Source organism: Eublepharis macularius, chromosome 5, assembly GCF_028583425.1.
Source record: "Eublepharis macularius isolate TG4126 chromosome 5, MPM_Emac_v1.0, whole genome shotgun sequence".
Classification (NCBI taxonomy): domain Eukaryota; kingdom Metazoa; phylum Chordata; class Lepidosauria; order Squamata; family Eublepharidae; genus Eublepharis; species Eublepharis macularius.
Window position 1 is genome coordinate 28545918 of NC_072794.1, and position 21627 is coordinate 28567544.

The 21627-nt window shown below is 44.5% G+C and overlaps 1 protein-coding gene across 1 annotated transcript in view; it reads left to right on the forward strand.

The window, feature by feature from the left end:
- ASTN1 (astrotactin 1) overlaps positions 1-21627 on the forward strand; it is a 241140-nt gene that overhangs the window by 78430 nt on the left and 141083 nt on the right. Inside the window, exons 2-3 of the mRNA XM_054980818.1 lie at positions 5971-6158; positions 21101-21494. Coding sequence (XP_054836793.1) covers positions 5971-6158; positions 21101-21494 — 582 coding nt within the window. The remainder of the gene's footprint in view (positions 1-5970; positions 6159-21100; positions 21495-21627) is intronic.

Consider the following 21627-nt stretch of genomic DNA (forward strand, 5'->3'; position numbering starts at 1 on the left):
TGCCATAGAGAGAGAGAGATATTCTGCAGTCTGTTTTTTAGAGAGAGAGGAGCAGAAGATCGGATGACCCCACATTTCTGTTCATGGGAAGGGGAAGACCTGCAGCCAAGTCCGTATGAGATGCTGTATTTAATATGAAAGTATAAAACTTACTTTAAAATGTATTTTGTATTAATGGGAAAAAAAACTATAACAAAGAGGAGAAACCAAACACAGCATAGAACCTAAGAAAAAATGACAGGAAACTAAAAAAAAGGGGAGGGGGGGAGGTTTTGTATCATTCAAAGCTGGCCTAATTTTAGTTGTAATTTCCTAACACATTATGATATATACATTTGCATAAATTATGTTGATTATATTGTTTCTGTGGATTTTGGGAAACATATGCAAGATTGTAACTCTGAAAAAGGGGGCTTGGGGTGAGGTTGGCCAGTTAATTCAGGAGACAATGTGCCAGTCTTTTGGACTCTGAGCAGGGGGAACTTTGCGTCTATCACATTTTAACCCCACCCATTCTCCAAGCACTGTACGTAGTTCATAGGGTTGCCAGCCTCCAGGTAGTGGCTGGAGATCTCCCAGAATTACAACTCATCTCCAGGCCACAAAGATCAGTTCACCTGGAGAAAATGGCTACTTTGGGGGGTGAACTCTATTGAATTATGCCATGCCAAGGTCTTTTCCCTCCCCAAACCCCACTTTCTCCAGGTTTCTCCAGGGTTCACCCCCCCCCCCCCCAGATCTCCAGGAATTTCCCAACTTGGAGCGGGCAAGCCTAGTAGTTCACCTCTTCAATGTTTTATCTCCACAACAACAACTCTGTGAGCAAAGTTAGACTGAGAGAGAATGATTGGCCCAAGGTCATCCAGGAAGCTATATGGTTAAGCTGCCTCAAGATAAAAAAGGACTGGACTGTGTGGACTGCACTGACATGGACTCAGCCCTCTTAGAGCGGATCGCTTTCAGTGTGGTTGCACAGGAGACCTCTGCCAATGTTTAGATCTGTTTTAATGGCATCTGTACTCTGCACCCTAAAGTGTCTGTCTCTGCCTGTGCTGATGAAGTGACTAAGGTCTGCAGGTACTGAAGTCCTTCAGCAACATAACTTGTTCGTTTTGAGCCAAGGACAACACTTTGAAGTGGCTCCTGCTGGAGAACAACATTGACAGTGACCTTGGAAGGACGATGATTCTCTGCCCAGTGGCTGCCTAGACGCATCCCCTTCTCCACGGACTAACGACATGTGCCCTTGGAATGTTAAATTACGTGATTGTGAATGTGTTACATTACCCTGAAACAGAGGATACAGCTCATGAATCTCTATGATGGGACATCAGATTCAGGGCCAGTGAGGGAAAGAGCTGAAAAGCACAGATTTCAAGTTCAGAGTTTGAAAGATATTGATGATGTCTCCAGTTCCCCCATGTGGCTTCCATTAAGGCCTTGGAAGGGAAGCCATTAATGCTGGTATTAACTTCTAACACCTTAGATTTAAAAAAATAGCCATCTGGAGCCAGGGGTTAATAACACTAAAGGAAAGCGCTCATTATCCTTCAGAACGTGGCGTATGGTGGCGTCAGATGTGACCCAGTCCTTAGAGTCTTATTGGAGAACTCTCTTCCAAAGCCTCTAACTGGTTTCAGTGGTCCTAATGGCAGCAGATGCTAATGAGGGAGACTGTCTAAGGAGTGAAAGATCGGAAGAAACAAGGAGACTATGGAATGTGAGAATTTGAGTGTGCAATCCTCACTGAGAGTGGTGTATAGGATGGCTCCCATAGGGTCCCATTTATATCCTCTCCCTCCAGCTGGATCTATATGCAGCGTACTGTGGCTCTTCTGAATGGCCTGCAACTTGGTAGCGCCGTTCAATGGCAGCTGAGTCCCTCCCCAGCCTACCTGCCACATGCTAAGCTTAGCCCCTATGCACTGGTTGGTCATTCTGCTGGTAACACGCTGTGAATCAGGGCCCTGTGGAAGAGCATGGAGTGAGGTGTGTCCAGGAAGATGCAGCTGGGCTTTTGCTGCAAGAGAAGAGACGCACTGAGTTGCAGTGCACTGGGAAGAAAAGTGGTGTGGCGCACAGGGAGGCAGGTGGTGCTGGAGATTAGCATTCTACAGGAGTTCTTCATCCTGTTTTCCATGAGTGCAAGGTGCAGGATTGTGCCCAACGCCTTAAGGCACTATTGTAAAGAAAGTCTAGTGTATTAGAATGTGAGCCAGTGTGGTGTAGTTGTGAGAGCGTCGAATTAGGGTCTGGGACCACCCAGGTTCAAATTCCCAATCCACCACGGAAGCTTATCAGGAGATCTTGGGCCAGTCACATACTCTCCACCTAATCTACCTCACAAGGTTGTTGGAAGTGAGGAGACTGACGTAAGACACTTTGGGTTCCCATTGGGGAGAAAGGTGGAGTATAAATGAAGTAAACATATAAATAATGAATAGAATGTAGTCTCGGCCCGGGAAGACCTGGGTTCAAATTCCCACTTAGCCCTGTAGCTTGCTAGATGATCTTTGGCCCATCATTGTCTTCCAGTCTTACTCCTTTAGTAGGTTTGGTGAAGATTAAATGTGAAGTAAACAGTAGACAGGCTTGTTCTTTCCACTTTACAGTGGGAGATGGAAGAACCATGCATTAGTGTACTGGGCTCTTTGGAGGAATGGTTGATAAAGGTCCAGTTGCCCTTTGAGAACAGAGTGGAACGTTTTTTAAAAAGGCGAACTTTCCTCTTTCCTTGTTTTGCCTTGTTAAACTGGAATTGGCGCAAGCTGTGGCATGGCATGATTCCCTGGTTCTGTCTAGATCAGGCCTGAAGTAGACCAATAGGCATGCATGATATTACTCACTTAAGTTTATCTGTAGGCCCTCTTCCTTGGTTTTAAATCCAGTTCAGCATCTCTTGAAGAACTGTGTTGGACTGAGACATTTACTTTCCCCTCCAAGTCCTACTGGTACAAGAAAACATATAGGCAATTTTCACATGGAAGGCTGCTACGGCTTCCTCGCGTGATTTTTGATGCCATCTGTTTACAAAAAGAAGGCAGGCAGCCACAAAAGCACCACCATCATTGCCTGCCTCCAATTTTGTAAACGGATGGTGTCAACAATCGAGCGAAGTCGGCTATTTTAAAGACGTGGGGGAAACTGCCATAATTTGATTTAAAAGAGTAGAAGAAGAATAACTGGGAGACATCAGAAAGAGGAAGAGCGTTCTTCGAGAGTCACATTTGGAACTCTGAAAATGTAATCCAGTTTCAGAGTAGGGGAGAGGAGTGAGTTGGTTTTCCACATTAGGGGAAAAGGGGAATCATGGTTAAAAATCAGGATGAACCAAGGCACTGATTTCCGTCTGGTTTAAGGATTAATAAGCAAAATCATAGTTCAGAGAAAAGGGCCAAGATGGTGGTGAAATGGTTAGAGCGTTGGATTTGGAAGACCTGGATTCAAATATCCACTCAGCAATGAAGCTATGCAGTACAGTCCTAAGCAGAATTTCACCTGTCTGATCCCATTGACTGTAGAAGGATGTAACCCGATGATGTCAGCTCTTGGAAGATAAGTGTGGTCCCCACTGGTTAGTACTTGAATGAAAGACCACCAAGGAAGACCAGAGTCGCTACACAGAGGCAGGCAATGGCAACCCTCCTCTGTTAATCTCTTGCCTTGAAAACCCCTGCAGGGGTTGCCTAAATTGGCTCTGACTTGATGGCATTTTACAGACACAACTCTGCTTAGGATTGCACTGCTGATGATCTTGAACTAGTCACTCTTGTCTTTCTCAAAGTAACCAACCACACAGGGTTGTGAGGACAAAATGGGTATGGGTGGGTAGACACTGTACATGTTGTCCTGAAAAATCCTGGGACAAGAATAGCTAGATAGACCTGAATCAGTAACTAGAAGGATGAAGCGACAAACACCGACCCAGATTGTGGGGCAGGGACAGGGCAGGACCAAGAGGTGCAAGGCAAAGATGTTGGCTGGAGATGATCTGTTGAGCATCAGGAACAGATCTCCTGCTTGTTCAGACCAGTGAACAAACCTGACTGGTGAGAACATTTTACATGGGGATACCACTTTGGCTTTCTGTTGCAAGCAGGCTAGTGTGGTTGCTCTCCTTCGGCCACAGCTGGATAGTACCATGCTGGTTAAATTTTCGCTGCACATCTGTAAGATCACCAGTTTTAAAGCACGCTGTGACCTTGAGCCCCAACGAGAACCAAAAAGGGGAAATCCAACCTTACCACAACAGGTTGGAAGCTTGAAGGGGAAGGGCCAGGCACAGGAAACAGATGAGCGAAGTTGGAGGCGAGTGGTTAGGGGGCAGACGGGCCAGTGCTAAAGTAGGAATTGAGGACTGGAATCAGCACAGAGTGATGTAGCTGAAACTTTGTTTATGTTTCTAGAGCATTTATTTAAACAGCTGATAGTGCTGTTCAAGGGGCAGTGGCTCAGGGGTAGAGCATCTTCTTGGCATGCCGAAGGTCCCAGGTTCAGTCTCCAACATCTCCAATTAAAAGGATCAGTTAGTAGGTGAAGTAAAAGATCACTGCCTGAAACTTTGGAGAGCTGCTGCCAGTCTGATTAGAGAATACTGATTGCAGTATAAGGTAGCTTCACGTGTTCCTATGCATGTGAGGTTCAAATCAAGCAAAGTCTCCAAGCTGCTCTTTACAGAAGCTCTGCTGGAAGACAGGGAGGGGAGCCAGCAGAAGTTTTTACCCTGAGATGTGCCACTGCTGCAGATGGTCTCTTTAAAGGCTTTAGTAGGTACCTTTGGTTGAGAAAAAAGTCACAATCAGTCCACTTGAAAAGTATGGTTGTCAGCCAACGTTGAGATGCTCCTTGGAGAAACTGCTTGGTGATATAAAGTTATGCACTTTTGTAATAACCTACAAGTCGAGTCCTGCCTTGGCCTGGCTAGTTCTCAAGTTGTTCATGTGTTTGATTCGTTCTGCAGTTTCCATACATAAACACACACATGCACACCCTGAAGCACCCACACTTGGACAGTGCATGGCACATCCCTCTTCTTAACTTGTGATTTCAGCCAGAAGATTACGCTGAGAACATTATTCTCCTAGAGCAGTGGTTCTCAGATGCTGTGTGGGGACCAAAAAGAGAAACAGTGGAACATGTTATGCCAGGAGAGAAAGTTCATTGGCAAGTCTGATTTTTCCACTACATAATGTGCAAGCTGGCCACGGAATACAACTGGCTTTTCAGTAACGCTACATCTTTAGAAATACTAACACAGACAAATAAACTCGTTGAGTGTCAACTGGTGAGATTCTCCCTTTTAATGTAAGGGAAATGGGGGAAAGTAGTATGGAGTTACGTTTCAAGCGCCCCCCCCCCCAAAGTAGAGTAAGTTTAGAAGTGGATCCTACCTAGATTTGACAGGCCTTCAGCTATGAAGGGAGGCCTCCTACTGGTAAACCATGTTGCTTGCCGCCAGTCCAAGTGGTACCAGGAGAAAAAAAACAGCAACATCACTGACATCAGATCCAGGTACAAAACAGAAATGCCATCGGGTAGGCTGCTCTAGGAATCCCTGGAAACTCTACCCTTTGTCACCTTGGGGTTGTATCCAGAAGTGATATAGTGCCAATGACGCCATTGCTGATGTCAAAGCTACTCCATTGTCCCCCTCCCCCATCCCACCTCCAAATGTTTGAGAACTCCAGTTGGAGTTCCCGTGTTACTATCTGGTTTTTATATGGTGAGCAGGTGTTTATTAGAAAGCTCAGTTAATTTATTGTGATTTTATCTTGTATATTTTATCTTCTGTTGTGACCTGCCCTGAGCCCACTTGCGGGGAGGACGGGATGATGATGATAATGATGATGATGATGATGATGATGATGATGATGATGATGATGATAGAAAAATGTCCATGAGTTTTCTTAAGATGGAGGGGATGTATAGAACCCTCCCCTGGTTATCCTGTTGTTCTTTCTTTATCCACAGAGATTTCAGGAAATACAGAAGACATCCCGTTGGTCCGTTGGAGACAGCAGTGGCTGGAAAATGGCACCTTGCTCTTCCATATTCACCACCAAGATGGCACCCCCAGTCTTCCTGGCTTGGAACCCACTGAAGAGCCTCAGAGTGAAACAGCAGAAGAAGAACTTAGGATCCTTCACATCTCTGTGATGGTGAGTCCCAAAATTGCCCTGAAATCCAGATGTGGTACTAATGCCTACAACCCCGTTATCAGTTATTATAGGTATGGGGTGGTTGTCAAGAGGCATGATTGGAATAGAAAGAGCTAAGCTCTTCAGTACACAGAAGTTTCCTTCATGGGACAAAGAGCATCTCTTTCGGGTTTCAGGTCAGGAAAAGGATTAGAGGAGGACTTAAGCCCCCCTCTTCCTATGTGCTATGGTCCAAATCTAAATGGGGCACTTGTACACCCGGGAATTAAACTCTAGGCATGGAACTCTCAGTGCATATGTGGTCAGCAGGGCCTGGTGTGGACATGGGGTGGGGGGAACATGATTACAGTGAAGCATGTGGTACACCCTTAATGAAAACATCTGGAGGATCTCAGGAACAGCCAAAAGTATCCTAATAAACTAGTTGATAGGGCAGTGGCTTAAAGGGCTCTTATGTATCCCTGCCGTCCCGCATAGCCATGGTTGTTAGTTACAAATGCTTCGTTATAAGTACTGTGGTACACATTAGCCACAGGTAGCAATGGCTAATATTAAATGACCATGACCACAGTTAGTACCATCCCCTCTTACGTTGGCCGAAATTATTTTTAGCCAATGTTTAGATTAAAAGGGAATGCTAAGGTTACGAGCCTGAAAATATTTAGTCATGATGCAAGTTGCCACTGTGAAGTGGAATCCCAGGTTCCTGTTTTTTGCTCACTTGGTGACAATGCCATGCCCATCACAATGAACCTGGGTAGGATGTTAACCAAGCCGAGCATTCACCTTGCAGCAGATGCGTCCATGAAACTCACAACAAGGATATAATCAGGGTTGGTGTCCTGTCTGAGCCCCATCCATGCCAATGCTCATGCTGACCTGTTGTTCTGAACCAATGCTTCGTGCTGTAACTTGATGTCATATTGCCATAACTGTTTCTTTCACACGCTTATTGCAGGTGCGTTATCTAATGGACTGTAGAAACTGTCAGTGCTCATGACCTTGTAGACTGCTCACTCCCATGCATTGCTATGTCTTGCTTTCTCAGTGGCTCAACTTGATAGTACAAATATGCGAGATGTTCTCCGGACAAATTCGTGCCAAAAGTCCTGTTTACTGTTGGGAGGGGGAAGAAGCGAGCATGTAGGTTAAGAGGAAGGTTTTTCCCACATGTCACTATTCCTGTCAATCTTGCTACTGCTTAGATGCTACCTTGCCTCTGAATAATCCTATGGACATATCTGTGGAAATGATTTGATTTCTGAATAAAGCCATTTAACCAAGAGCCTGGATTTCTTGTTGCAATGCCATAGCCTGTCATCCATAGCCTGACAGTTGGGGGGGGGTGTATTCAACAGTTCTGCACAAGTGCAAGAAAAAAGTAGAATTTGGTAACAGAAGTGTAATTCAGTACTAAGAACCTCAGATTTCATTTTATGTTAAAGAAAGCAGGATTCTAGTCCTTAAGGATGCAAAGATAGGTCTGAAAGTATTATGAAATCAGCAAATCCAAAGGAGAGCTCAATGAGAAGGGAATGAGCACCATGCTTGGGGAAAGGGCCGTGGCTCAGTGGTAGAGCATCTACTTTACATGTATACTGGCATGGGTTCAAGCCCAGCGTCTTAATCTAAAACCTGTTTCAGGTAGTGGGTGATGTGAAAGACCCTTACCTGAGATCCCGGAGAGCTGCTGCAAGTCGGAGGAGATAATGCGGATCGTGATAGACAACGGTGTTTGAATCAGCCTAAGGCAGCTTCATATTTTCAGTGGTCTCCAGTACCCTGAATAGATTCTTGTGCATCTCTGTGAAGGTCAGAACAGCAGCAATTATGCAAAAATCAGCTGGCACACACACTTAATTTACATAATTCATGTAAGATGCAAAATTCAGCTTCTGTGGGTACCGAATTTTGACATTTTCAGTCCGAGCATTTACCACATTTGGCTTAATGAAGATGTCCGTTGCCTGATGCTTCTCTCTGTCACCATAATGAGAAGTGTCTTAGTTCTGAACATTCCATTTTTAGCTCCTAACGCAAATAGCTGCTGCTAGAATTTTTTCTGTTGTGAATTTGTGTAATACTTTTCTTTTGAGAAAAGTTGACAGTTGCAACTTCTGGGATTACGAGCAGGGTTGGAGGGATTTTATTTTGCATGGAGTAAGCTCAGCAGCTTGTATTGCCACCGGGAAACATGGGAAATGTAGTTCCTAGTTTGTGCCTGCTCAGTCCTTTTTGCCAGGAGGTATGAGAGACTACATTTCCCAAAGTTCCTGGCATGAATGGATAAGCATGATCTGAGTCCATTAGCACTTTCAAGTGCGAATGGATGTTTGCATAAACATCCAGTCCTTAAAGATAAGACCTCTGCCATTGCTGTCAGCCCTTCCTGCTTTCACCCTTCCCACACATTGCAAGTTTCAGAAAAGGGAAGACTGGAAGCAAGAGCCAGTGTGGATCTGGGAGATCTGAATTCCAATCCCCCATTCTGTCATGGAAACTTGCTTGGGATAGTCACACACTCTGAGCCAAACCTACCTCACAGGTTGTGGTGAGGATAAAATAGAGGAGAGGAGAACGACATAAGCTGCTTTGGGTCCCTGTTGGGGAAAAGGTCAGGGTATAAATGAAGTCAATACGTAAAGGCTGACTAGTGGCAGGAAAGGAGAGGACTGGGGCTGGGTGATCCCATTCAGAGCCACATCCTAACAAACATTGGGCAGGGGTTAGGCTCGGGTCACAGTAAGCTCAAGGATATCAGGACAGCGGCAGTCAGTTTACAAATCCTCCTACCTAACTCCATGTTTTGGCATCATGAGTGATGCCAATTAGATTCCACCCTCTCCAATTTCTAATTCTTTTTATGCACATCAGTGCTCTGACAAAGCACCACCGGCCACGTTGATTCAGGCTTTCTCAGGCATCTATAGCGGGGCTCCTTGATGATTCCTCCTTATTATTATTGCGAGACAAATACCTCCATGTAATTACCCTGCCCTCCTGACTGCTTTCCTTTCAGAAAACTTTTTTAAAAAAGCAAAAAGCAAGAGGGAGAGACAGACGGACGGACAGACGGGAAGAAAATTCAGTGAATACCAAAGAGGAAAAGAAACAAAAGAGCAGTTTGGGGCGAGGCAGGATTTTCGTCTTGAAGTGATGCGCGCCCAGTTCCTTTTGCTAGTGGAAGATAATTAGCTGGAGACAATGTGTCGTTGGGCTGCGCTGATACAGAGGACGGGGCTGTTTAATGAAGCCTGCCTTAATGAGAATGTCAATATCTCTCCCAGATTGCTGCCGGGGGCTGGCTCTCTCCGTTCATGTTTTGTTTTTGATTAGTCTTGGAGAAAAATTAATAAACGGCATAAACAGAACCTCAAACAGAGTCGAGAGCCTTCTTGCCCCGGAGGATGCCTGTCAGATAGGATCCCAGAGTTTGGGGCCAGATCCTTCACCTGAGTAAACTGAGGCAAACTCCTTGTGCTGTAGCATTGAATTGCACTGGTTCCAGAAGTTTCCTTGTTCCCTGACTTACATTCTCTGTTTTTGCTCTAGCGGTGAGGCCCTACAATTAGATACTTTTCTTTGGGCCTCAGACTTGTCCCCCCTCTCTTTCCCACATCATTAAAATGGAGATGATAAGAATACTAGTCTGGCCTCTCAGGGGAGCTGTTATGATTAGAGATTCTCAGACGCCTGCTGGTTCCACTCACATCCCGTTCTCCAGTCACAAAAGGGAGCTGGTTTTTCAAGGAACTGTTCATTTGTTTGTCAGCACATTTGTGACTGTTCGGCAGGTTGCTGCAATGACTGTTTCGTAATAGTACTAATAGGCTTTTTGTACATGTTTGTTCTCACACAGTCCAGTGGAATTCACTTCCCTCTCTCTTGCTGCTGCTGCCCAGCTGCTCTGCTCAACAGGCTTAAATAGACAGTTAAACCAGTCACAAATCTTATAAATCAGTCAAAAAACAAACCCTGTGTTTTTTAAAAAAATGCCTACCATTAGGTGTTCATCGGAGTAGTCCTTTATGCTGCTGATGGCTACTGCTCTGTTTGGATCTGCAGCATTTTCGTGCATGTGCAGTTTTGGGGAAATGGAGTGCAGACCGATTTGGTAGGGATTTGATCTGTTTGGTGCAGAACCAAGCAGACCCAGAGATCTGCTCAGTCAAACATGGCAAGTTTGACTGTAAAACATGGTTGCTGCGAAATTTGTGACATCTCTAGTGATGATTACTGAGGAGCTGCTACCTTGTCGAGTTTCGTTTCTTGTTACATATGAGGAGGTGAGCTAAGAGAATTTGGCTCTCAGGCTAACCTGCCTTGCAAGGTTGGAGTGAAGGGGGCCAGGAGGAGGGCGTCTACAAATGTTGCCTTGAGCTTGGAGAAAAGAAGGGAGGATAAAAATATAATGAAAGAAATTAGGAAATAAATAAATGTTTGTGAAGCATTTCAGTCATTTATGATTTTGAAGTGAAGCACTTTATTCATTTATGAAATTTTATATAGTATTGTTTGTGAACACTCGCTGTTTTCTCGCTAGTTGCCCCTTCCTTCCGTAGTCTTGGCAAACTTTTCATCTTTCTCCCCTTTTAACAGAAGATGTTTAGGGACTTGAAAATAACCATTATGTCCACCATTAACCTTTTATTCTTGTAAGGTAAGCATTTAGTGGCACCACACCTTCTAAGTCCATGGGATTTGATGAGTGTAATTGTTTAGGAATGTCCCAAGGTTTCAGATTGCAACTCGGGAGAGTGATTTGCTGATTTGTCTCTGGGTGAAGCTACTCATTTCTGCCCAGTCATGTCCTAGGAAGTTCCTGTGCTGCTGTTTCCACTTTGGCAGTTCACACTTATGAGGAATTAATTAGAAGGAAGCACATTCGCTGCAGTCCAAAGAGGCAGGACTGTACTCCTCTTAGTGTCCGTCTGCATTCAGGAAGAGCTACAGTTTGCCACTTGACCGAACAAGACAGAAGCTTTCCTATCAGGCAAATCTCATGAAGCCCTGTGAATTTTAAAAAGTGAGATCCCACCCCCACCCCCACCTGCCCCTTAGGTGTAATGCAATTAGATCTGTTGGCAAGGCGTGATTCTTGGCTCTGAAGAACCACTAACTGGTCAGAAGTGAATCGTCTGCTGTTTGAGATGAAGGGTTAAGTCACCCGTCTGCGAACCAAACTCTTTGCAGCTTAAGCATCCTGCACTGCCATTTAATCCAGAGAGAGCCAGCATGGTGTAGTGGTTAGATTAAGGGTCCCCAGCATGGTACCCATGGGTGCCATGGTGCCCGCCAGCACCTTTCCTAGTGCCTGCCAAATGGGTGGAGCCAGATGGGGCTTTTGCCCAGCAGGGCTTCCAGTTGGCCTTTGGAGACCTGATTGGTTGTGCAGATTTAAAAAAAAAAAACAGAGTGTTGGCAGTAGCTGGCATCACACAGCACAAGGATCTTCACTTCGTGACGGAAGGTAAGCTGTGTGTGTGCAAGAAAATATTTTTAAACAATATGTTCATTTTAAAAGGCATCCTGTTAAACAGAGATTCTTCCTGAAAGGTTGAAGAGTTGCTATTAAAATGATGCCTGACCTCACTTCCTGATATTTTATAGGGAGCTCTGCCTCTTGTGGAAGCCATTTTGTGGTTGGCCCTGCTTCCTGCAGCAGCCATTTAGTCATTGTGCCCACCACTGTGGGTTGGAATTCCGAAGATGCCCTCAGGTTCAAAAGAGTTGGGGATTCCTGGGTTTAGACTGTTGGACTAGGATCTGGGAGGCCTGGGTTTGAATCTCCACTCTACCACAGAAGCTCAGTGGGCAACCTTGGGCCAGGCAGTCTCTCAGTATAACCTACCTCACAAAGTCATTGTTGTGAGGGGGAAATGGAGGTGGGGAGAACAATGTAAGCCACTTTATGTCTCCACTGAAGAAAAAAACAGGGCATTCATTCATTCATTCATTCATTCATTCATTCATTCATTCATTCATTCATTCATTCACAATTGCATTCACCTCACCAGTAGAGCTACTTAAGGAGAGGGGCTCCAGCTGTATTTGTCTAGCTATCGCAAGGCACATATGATGAGTTACTGCCTTTTTAAAGATTTGTATCTCCCGGCCTTAAAATCTGGAAGGAGCGTCCTACTCAGAGATATCACCCATGCAGTGTAGCATGCAGCAGGTCTTCTTGGTGCGTATATATTGGAAAAGACGGCTGTTTTGGCCCCACCTTTTTAGGGAGGAACTGCACATTATTCTTGACTTAGAGCTGTGCCACATTATGGCATCTTTGTATCAAGTTTCTCCCGCTTGACATCAGACAGACTTTCCATGTCATCATCATGACATCATCATTGTGCAACTTTCCCCACTCCCACTTGGGGGAAACGTATGACATTACAATATATCGGTAACTGTGTCTAAATGTTCCTGGAGAGAAATGGATGAATGTGAGACGAGGCTGCCATTTGGTAATCCTCCATGTCAAGTGTAACATTTGTCCTCAGATGCCTGTAAAGACTGGAGTTCATGGAAGAATTTCTCTCTGTTGGATCCCCTTGCCTATGGTACTGCTGCTATATATTACCATTCCAAAGTACCCAGGGCTCATTTTGAGGGGGAACACACAGGAGCGCAGTTCCGGCAGTTCCTCAAAGAGGTCACATGACAGGTGGCCCCGCCCACCTGACTCTCAGCCATTTGGGGCCTGTTTTGGCCTGGATTGGGGCCAAAATGGCCTGGATTGGGCCTCTGACGGGTGGAGGATCACTCTCCCGCTCAGCAGCAGCCCGATCCTGACCATTTTGGGCCCCTTTTGGCCATTTTCAGCCCCTTTTTGCCATTTTGGGCCCAATTTCGGCCCTGAATGGCCAGGATTGGGTTCAAAACAGCCAGGATAGGTGATGTCAGGGGGTGTGACATATGCAAATCTGTTAAGCCAATGACACACTTCTGGCGATGTCAAGAGGCGTGGCACGTGCTAATGAGTTATGCTAATGAGTGATGCTAATGAGTTCCTCCAGCTCTTTTTCTACGAAATGACCCCTGAAAGTACCTAAACTTTATCCACATGACTTTACACTAAACTCCTCTAAGTTCCTTCTATTATATTCTCTCTCATATAGTAATACACTCTGACCTAGTCTTTATTGGGGTGAGACCTATATGTGGGCTGTATCACTTCAGACTGCTGTGAAGCTTGAATGCTCACCTATACAACCCCCCTCCCCGCATCTTTATTTAGGAAACTAGCAAGTCAGGAAGAAAGGTTCTGGTCTGTCCTCCCTGGTACCTAGTTTTCTACTTGAAGAAAGGATCTCCCCCCGCTTATGTAATGTATGATCTACCATGTGCAGTCTGAAATGGTTCAGCCCTGGTTTACCAACTCAAGGAAAACTAAGCTGCGGGTTCCTTCCTGCAGCATCATTATCCACCGTCCATGCAAGTTGCTTGGTTTCCTTCATAAAGACTAGAGGCTCATAATTGCATTTCAGGATGTATCAATGAATCCACCCACACCAGTTCTTGTAGGTTACTAGTGAAATGATGTGGCTGGTTTTCATATTGGTGTTATGTGGGTGGTTAATCTTGGTCCAAAATAAACGTGTGGCATTTGTAGGAGTAAATTTGCATTTTCAGAAGTGTAACGAGCTGTTGCTAGGTGATGGTGTCCGGCCATTTTGACTTACACCAATCAACCAATGAAAGTGTGTGTGGGTGGGATTCTTCAGTAAAACTGAAGTGCTCCTATGATGACCTTTTGGTGCTTGATTCTTGCTTCTGGATCAGACTGCATTTTCAGGGGAGGAGTACTGCATTGTGGTTCCGTTTCTCCAGTATTTTCAAGCATAGCATTTATTTTAATCCTGACAGTAGTAGCCACAAGTGGGTGTCTGCAGAGAAGCTTTGTTTCCCTTTCTTTCTCTTTTAAAAATGAAAGCCTGCAAATAGTAATTGTCTGAATAAACAGACACCGAGTTTAACTTCCCTGTTTAGCATTCTCTGTTCTGGGATGGGAGTATATGTGACCTGGAATCTCCCTTGAGCACTACCATATCAGAATGAAATTTGGTAGCAAAATTTGGTACATACATTCAGTAAACCATTCAACGTCTCATGTTTGAATGCCAGCACAACCATTATACCAGTTTTCAAAGAAGGAAAAGAAGAAAATTGCAAAAATATCTTCTAATGCAACTTCCTCTGGGAAGATGAAGATATGGGAAGGAACGTCCGAGTGCACTCGCCCTCCATATCCCACATATTCACCTGCCCATCACCCACATTAGGTGATGGACAGGAAAGTTAGAAAGCTCACTGCAATGATGCATCTCTCCTGGACATTGCAATTTCACAGTGAAATTGTTTTTTAAGGCACAGCATAATTCAAGTCCAGTAGCACCTTAAAGACCAATACGATTTCCAGGGTATAAGCTTTCAAGAGTTAAGCTCTCTTCATCAGGTATCTTTATCAGATGTTATATATGATATTCTGTGCTTGACATTCAAGCACCAGATGAATACCTGCACCCATTTCTAAAGGGAGAAGAAAGTTGTAAAATACATTATAATGTGACGTCTGAAATGAGATTCCACATCCTCTCCGCTTTAGTAGCTGTGAGTTGCCTGCAGCTTTAGGAACAGGGCAGGGTATAAATCTAGTGTACATTGAACCCTCTTTTCTACTCTGTTTTTTAACCACAAAAAATACATAAACATTATTTATGTGTTTCTGTGAGTGGCAAGAACTGAAACAGATTGTGAAGCGCTCCAAAAAGATCTCTCTAGTCTGGATGCGTGGGCAGCAGTGTGGCAAATGAGGTTCAGAGTAAGTAAGTGTAAAATGATACACAGTGGGGTAAAACATCCTCACTTTTCAAGCATTCCATTAGAGTCTGTACTGGTGGTGGCTGACCACAAAAGAGTTCTCGGATCATGGGCAGTGCAATGAAAACATCGACTCAGTGTGCTGGGGGGAAAGGCAAATTTTATGCTAGGGACTATTATGACGGGGAGGGGAAACAAAGCAGCTGATACTGTAAATGCCCTTTTTAGGGTTGTCTGGTCCTCCTGAGAGGGTGCGGGGAGGTACGTACCTTACCCGTGCCTTACGTAGAGTTTTTCTCTAATTCTCAGTTGTTTTAGGTTGATTTTGGTACTAAAATTCAGGTGACAGGATGTGCCAAAAATCTATGCTTGAAACTCCAAATATGATTAAGTTTCAGATGTGAACAATATGACCCAAACCAAAAGCCATATGATGCCTTTTATGAAGACCAACCCAAATGAAACAATACTGTGGTGTCAGCTTTGGAGTTCTGCAGAACTCTTCATCAGATTGGATGTTAAAAGGGGGAGGGTGGGATTTTGAGGCCCTTTCATAAGGGTCCCATGTGGGGTGCTTTGCTGATTTCAGGGGCAGAGGATGTGGCTAAGTATCAGGTTGCACATTTAGGAAAGTTGGGGGGGAAATGGGGGGATGCCATCCAATTAAAAAAAAAATTACCAAGAGTTGATCAAACATCTCTGTGATGTGAAATGGAACACTTTGGTTCTGTAAAAGGCCAAGAGCTGGATGATGTGGGGGAAATCTAGTAGATATTCTATTAACAATATTGGAGATTAGTTTTAGTTGATACACTAAAAGAAAAATTGATGGAAGCCAAACTGCAGTCATATTCTTTTCAGCGTTAGCCACTGCATTTTCTCCTTTTCTAAAGGGCTGCAGCTTCAGCGACCCGGCAATATTTTAATAAGTGTCAAAGGCTTTAAGTGGAGCAACTTGAAAGCGCTGACTCCGGGATGGTTGCCGGCCATGGTGCTAAACAGTGCTCAGGGCTGTCTTAAGTCTTTGCCGCTCTGTTTTATCTGCTTGTGTTTTTCTCTAAGGAAGGGCGAGAGCGTTCTGTTTCCATTAGGCTGAGAATGTGTGTGTGTGTTTGGGGGGGGGGGGTGGCTGAAGCAGGCTGCCCATTAGAAAAGACTTTGCCAGCTGCCACTTCTCCTGCCCATTTAGCAACTCTCGCTTAATGTTTTGTCCTAATGGAGCAGATGATGGTTATTATTTTATTTTTATCGAGATCACCCATTGCATAGAGAGGGAATGGGAATGTGGCCCAGAATAGATATGAAGCTGTTAGCTGGTGGCTGCCTTTCACTTATTTATATATTTCTGCTCCTCGTCTTGCAAGATTTAAAAGGAAGAGGAGCCGGGAGGCTGGCTCCTGCTTCTCAATTGGTAACGTCAAGCTTCAGGGTGCTGATTAGCGCAGGTTGGGTTTGGAGAGAGGTTTGATTTGTTGCTGGGGGGAAAAATTGCTGCTTTGAGGGAGTACAAATGGTCTCAATCTCCTCTACCCTTCCACTCTTCCCACATATTTTTGCTCATCTTTGCAGCCAGGGTCCCCCCCTCCCTAGCTGTGCCACTCCTTTGGGGGGGGGGGACGCATCCTGTTGCTTAGGCAACCAGGCCACCGCTCTGTCTTTCACCATTCTGTGCTGGTAGTTTCATTGCCCACCAATGCTGCCGGACAAGACGCCGGTCCTGCTCCAGCTCTGGTCAGGCAAAGTTACATATGATGCACCTCTCTTTGAAAGCAGTGCGGTACCGATTGTCACCCATCCGCACTACATTATTTTTCAGTAGGATATGTGTCTAAATCTCCTCCCCTATTCATCGCCGCTGCCACCACCTGCCCGCTTGCTCACCTGCTCACCCACTCGCTCACTCACACACCCACCCACCTGCCCACTCGCCCACTCACTTGCTTGTGCTATGACCGTGGCCTGCACAGGGACCACAGCAGTGAGAGGCAACAGCGAGAGGTGGCGGCGGTGGTGACAACAGTGATGTGCTCTTGCTGCTGCTGTTGCCTGCTCTCATATGAGGTGATAGATCCGAGAGCTGTTGATAATGAGCAACAATGTTTAACTTATAAAGAAATAACTAGAATTGAAGCATCTAAACTCAGAATAAGGACTCAGGAGGAACTACTACCTTATTACGATTGGTTCCAGTATAGACAGATTAGAAATTTATATAACTCGGACTCTGTAAAGGGAGGTATACGGACAGAGAATTCGGAACTAGAGCAGACCCTTTTTAAAGAGGACAAGAAAAGAATATCCAAGGTATACCAAGTACTCTTGAAATGGTATACTGAGGATGAGATAGTCAAAGCACAAATGGTGAAATGGGCTATAAACTTCAACAAAGAAATAGCAATGGAGGCATGGGAATACTTGTGGAAGACTACAATGAAGACAACGACATGCACTAGCATTAAAGAGAACATTTACAAAATGATCTATCGTTGGTACATGACACCAAAGAAGATTGCGCTAGGGAATTTGAACACTTCTAATAAATGCTGGAAATGCAGGAAGCACGAGGGCTCCCTCTACCATATGTGGTGGACGTGTGAGGTAGCTAGGCAGTACTGGGGGGAAATAATAAGAGAAATGAGTGAGATTTTACAATTTCAAATTAATAAGAACCCAGAACTCCTGCTACTAAACTTGGGAATGGAGGGAATTCCAGCCCATCATAGGACGTTGATATTTTACATGACGGCAGCAGCTAGACTTTTGTATGCGCAAAAATGGAAAGTACAAGAAGTGCCAACTATTGAAGATTGGATTTACAAATTGCTGTATATGGCAGAAATGGATAAAATGACAAGAAAACTGAGAAATCTGAACTCAGGACAGTTTAACACAGACTGGGAGAAGCTGAAACAATATTTGGAGAAGAAATGGGAGGTGGGAGGAGAACTGTGGCAGTTTGAGAACTATTGAAGTACAATAAAATGTAGAGGGGGGTGACTTTACCGGGGGGGAGAAGAGGCAAAAGTGAATCTCTAAGCAGCTATGTTATTAGATTGATATATATAGAATAATAAATAGAATATTGATAGAAAATAACTAATCATAAGTGTTAACTATAAGGATTGATTAACTAATAATATTTTCTTTCTGATTCTGTATAATGTACCAAACTGAATATGTTTATCTGAAGGTATATATGAGTCAAATTGATTGATATCATATATAGATTTATGATTGAAGGGGAATAGAAATATTAATGTAAACAAATATAACCAAAATAGAGAGAAGAAGATAGAATGAATAACATATAGAGTATAAGTTAAACTGGCTGGTTTATATGAATGTATGGTTTACATATGATATATAGAAATATTTGAAAATGGAATTATGAAAAAGGGGATAAATTGTTTACCCATTATGGAAAAAAGGGACTCATAGTTAGGGTACAGAGCATTAAAAATAGTTAAAGAAGTATTGCTTAGAATAAAGGGAGAATATATATTTGTTAGATAGAGGAATATATAAAGAGTAAGGGAAAAGGGATAAAGGGTTGGAAAACTGTTGGAAGTCAACAAAAAGGGGGGGGAAAGGGAGGGGGTTAGAAAGTGGGAAATGGGAAAATTGATTGTAATGTATAAACATTTGATTCTAACCCAATAAAAAATTTTTCAAAAAAAAAATATTCAGAAGTTCCAAAATTATGATGCTGGCAAGTGTTTTGAAATGGGTGGTCCCTGAACACCCAAAGGTGATGCCTCCTGGATCCTTCTGAAGCAGATGAAGGAAAGCCAAGATTGGTATGGTGCTTTGGGGAGGTGGAACTTTGGGGAAGAAACAAGTGGATGCCAGGAAAAATATCAGCAGATGCTATAGTTCTCATGAGTTAAGTTAAAAAACCGTCCTTTTCATTAATTACGTTTTTGAGGCTCCTGCCTTGTATACCACAAGAGTACGCTATGTACAATACTTTCAGTATGTAGAATTGCCATTTTGTGTGACTAGACCAAGATGTGGTTTTTTTTAGTTTTCTTACATGCGATTGGAAACACGGGTTTTTTAAGGTACTTATCTCCATGTAACAAAGCTGCAAAATATGCACAGTGCTGTATTCACACAACATGGTGCCTGCGCATAATGCACATAGTGTGCTTTTCCTTTATTTTTATAAATTTTTTTATTTTTCATAACTACAAAACACTACACAAGACTATCACAAGGAAAGGGGAGAGGGAAGGGACAAAGGGGGGTGGAAAAAGAAAAGGGGGGGAATGAACTACAAACACTAAACACTACACTTCAATGTTTCCCTTCATACTGTCATAATACAGAAATAGCTCCATAGGATAATGATGGAGTGGTTAATCATACAGAGAATAAACATTTCAAATTCTGATTAAACTTTCCTCCCCCTTCTAGGTCCCGGACGCAGTTCTCTCTGTGCAACTGCTGTTGCGGTGCTCTCCTCCTCCTCCCCCCCCCCTCCGGCTCCTCCTTTTCTTCGTTCTTGGTGCAGCAGAGTTCTGGGTTTTTATTCTCAAAATCCTTTAGTTGGTCTTCTGATAATATCTTATAGGCCTGATCTTTATATCTGAACCATATTCCTTCCGGGAATAACCATTTGTACTTTATTCCGTGGTCCCTCAGAAGAGCTGCAAACTTTTTATATTTAAAACGCCGTTTCCGGACTAGAAATGGAACGTCCTTCAAAATCTTGACTTTCAAACCCATAAAGTCCAAATCCGCATTGTATGAGTTATATAGGATGGTGTCCCGAATCTTTTTAGATGAAAAGTCAATAATGATCTCACGAGGCAACTGTCGCTTTGTTGCATATTTTGAAGAAGCCCGACGGACCTCCAAAATGGCGCTTTTAACCTCTTCTTTAGTCGTCCTCGCGGGTATCGCCAATAGTTCCGAGACCAGATCCCACAGATCCTCATTTTCCTCCTCTTTCACGTTTTGGAGACGCAAAGTTGTCTGCGTTCGTTCCACCTGTAGCCCGATCAGCTGGTTCTCCACCAACTTCAGCTCCTTTTTTGTAGCCTTCACAAGTGACGCACTTTCCAGAGCAGACTTTTCTGCCCCCCCCCCCCCCGCTGCTGCCTTAATGGTTTTCACCTCGCTTTCAATTAAGCCCACCCTTTGATCAGTTTCGTTCAGCTTGTCAACAAAGGGTTTTATGGCTTCCACCACCGCCCTGCGCACCAACTCTTCGAGCGACTCCCCCTTCTGCAAGGTAGCCGAGATTGACTTACCGAGAGCGGGACTTTGCTTCTTTGCTGCCATTTGGGGGGGGGGGGCGCCAACAAAATTCTGGAACTCAACGAAGGGGAAGAGCGAGTCTTCTTCAGATCAACCTCTCCTTCACAGACGCTTGTAGAACAGAAGGGATTCGCTTGTTTACAGGCTTCCGCCTGTTTCTTTTACTTGCCGTTTCTCGTTGCCCGGCGGCACTCGAGGCGCCGCGCACGTCTGCCGGCCTCCATAGGGACAAACGGGCAATTCCCCCCCGCATTGATTTCGGGGAGTTCTTCCCGCCGCGTCCCGGACCCTGGCTCCCTCCCTGGGAGTCCTGGGGGCTAATCCTTGCGGATCAGCCGCCCGGTCAGGGTGCCCGGTCGTTTCCTCCCGGACCAGCCGAGAGGAGCGTCCGGCATGGCTGAGAAAACGAAACCGAATCCATAGTGTGCTTTTCCATATGTGAGGCAGGATTGTCCAGAACTTTACACAGGGCTACAGTTCTTCTGATAATAAAGTAAAATGTTATTACCTTCCTTGATTATGAATAGAAGGGCTACCAATAAAATCCTTTGTGAAAGGAGATTGGTATTCTAGAAGGAATATGGTTCAGGAGCTCTGTGATGACTTTGCTGCATTCAGAGGAGTTAGCCGTGTTAGTCTGCAGTCGCAAAATAGTAAAGAGCCCAGGCTAACCAACTTTAATATAGTATTGTAGATATATCTCTGACCAGTTTCTTCATTCCCTCCATGCATCTGACGAAGAGAACTGTGGTTCTCAAAAGCTTATGCTACAATAAAGTTGGTTAATCTTAAAGGTGCTACTGGACTCTACTATTTTGCTGCATTCCACTCATCTGAAGCCATTTTGAATCCTACAGGGGGGCATGATAGCCTTGCTGCTTTCCATCTTGTGCCTGGTGATGATCCTGTATACTCGTCGGCGTTGGTGCAAGCGTCGTCGGGTGCCGCAGCCCCAGAAGAGTGCCAGTGCAGAGGCAGCCAATGAGATCCACTACATTCCCTCTGTGCTGATTGGGGGCCATGGCCGTGAGAGCTTGCGGAATGCCCGGGTGCAAGGCCACAACTCCAGCGGGACCCTCAGCATCCGGGAGACGCCTATCTTAGACGGCTATGAATATGACATCACTGACTTACGCCACCACCTGCAGCGGGAATGCATGAATGGTGGCGAGGACTTTGCTAGCCAGGTCACCAGAACCCTGGACTCCCTGCAGGGCTGCAATGAGAAGTCAAGCATGGATCTCACACCAGGTGGGGGCATCATCTTACCTTGTCTGCACCTGACTGCAAAAATGTGTGCAATTGGATGAGGGGTTGTCATCATGCCAAATATAATTTAGCCCGTGTTCTTCAAACTTTTCAAGCTTTTCAGGGCTTACTTTTA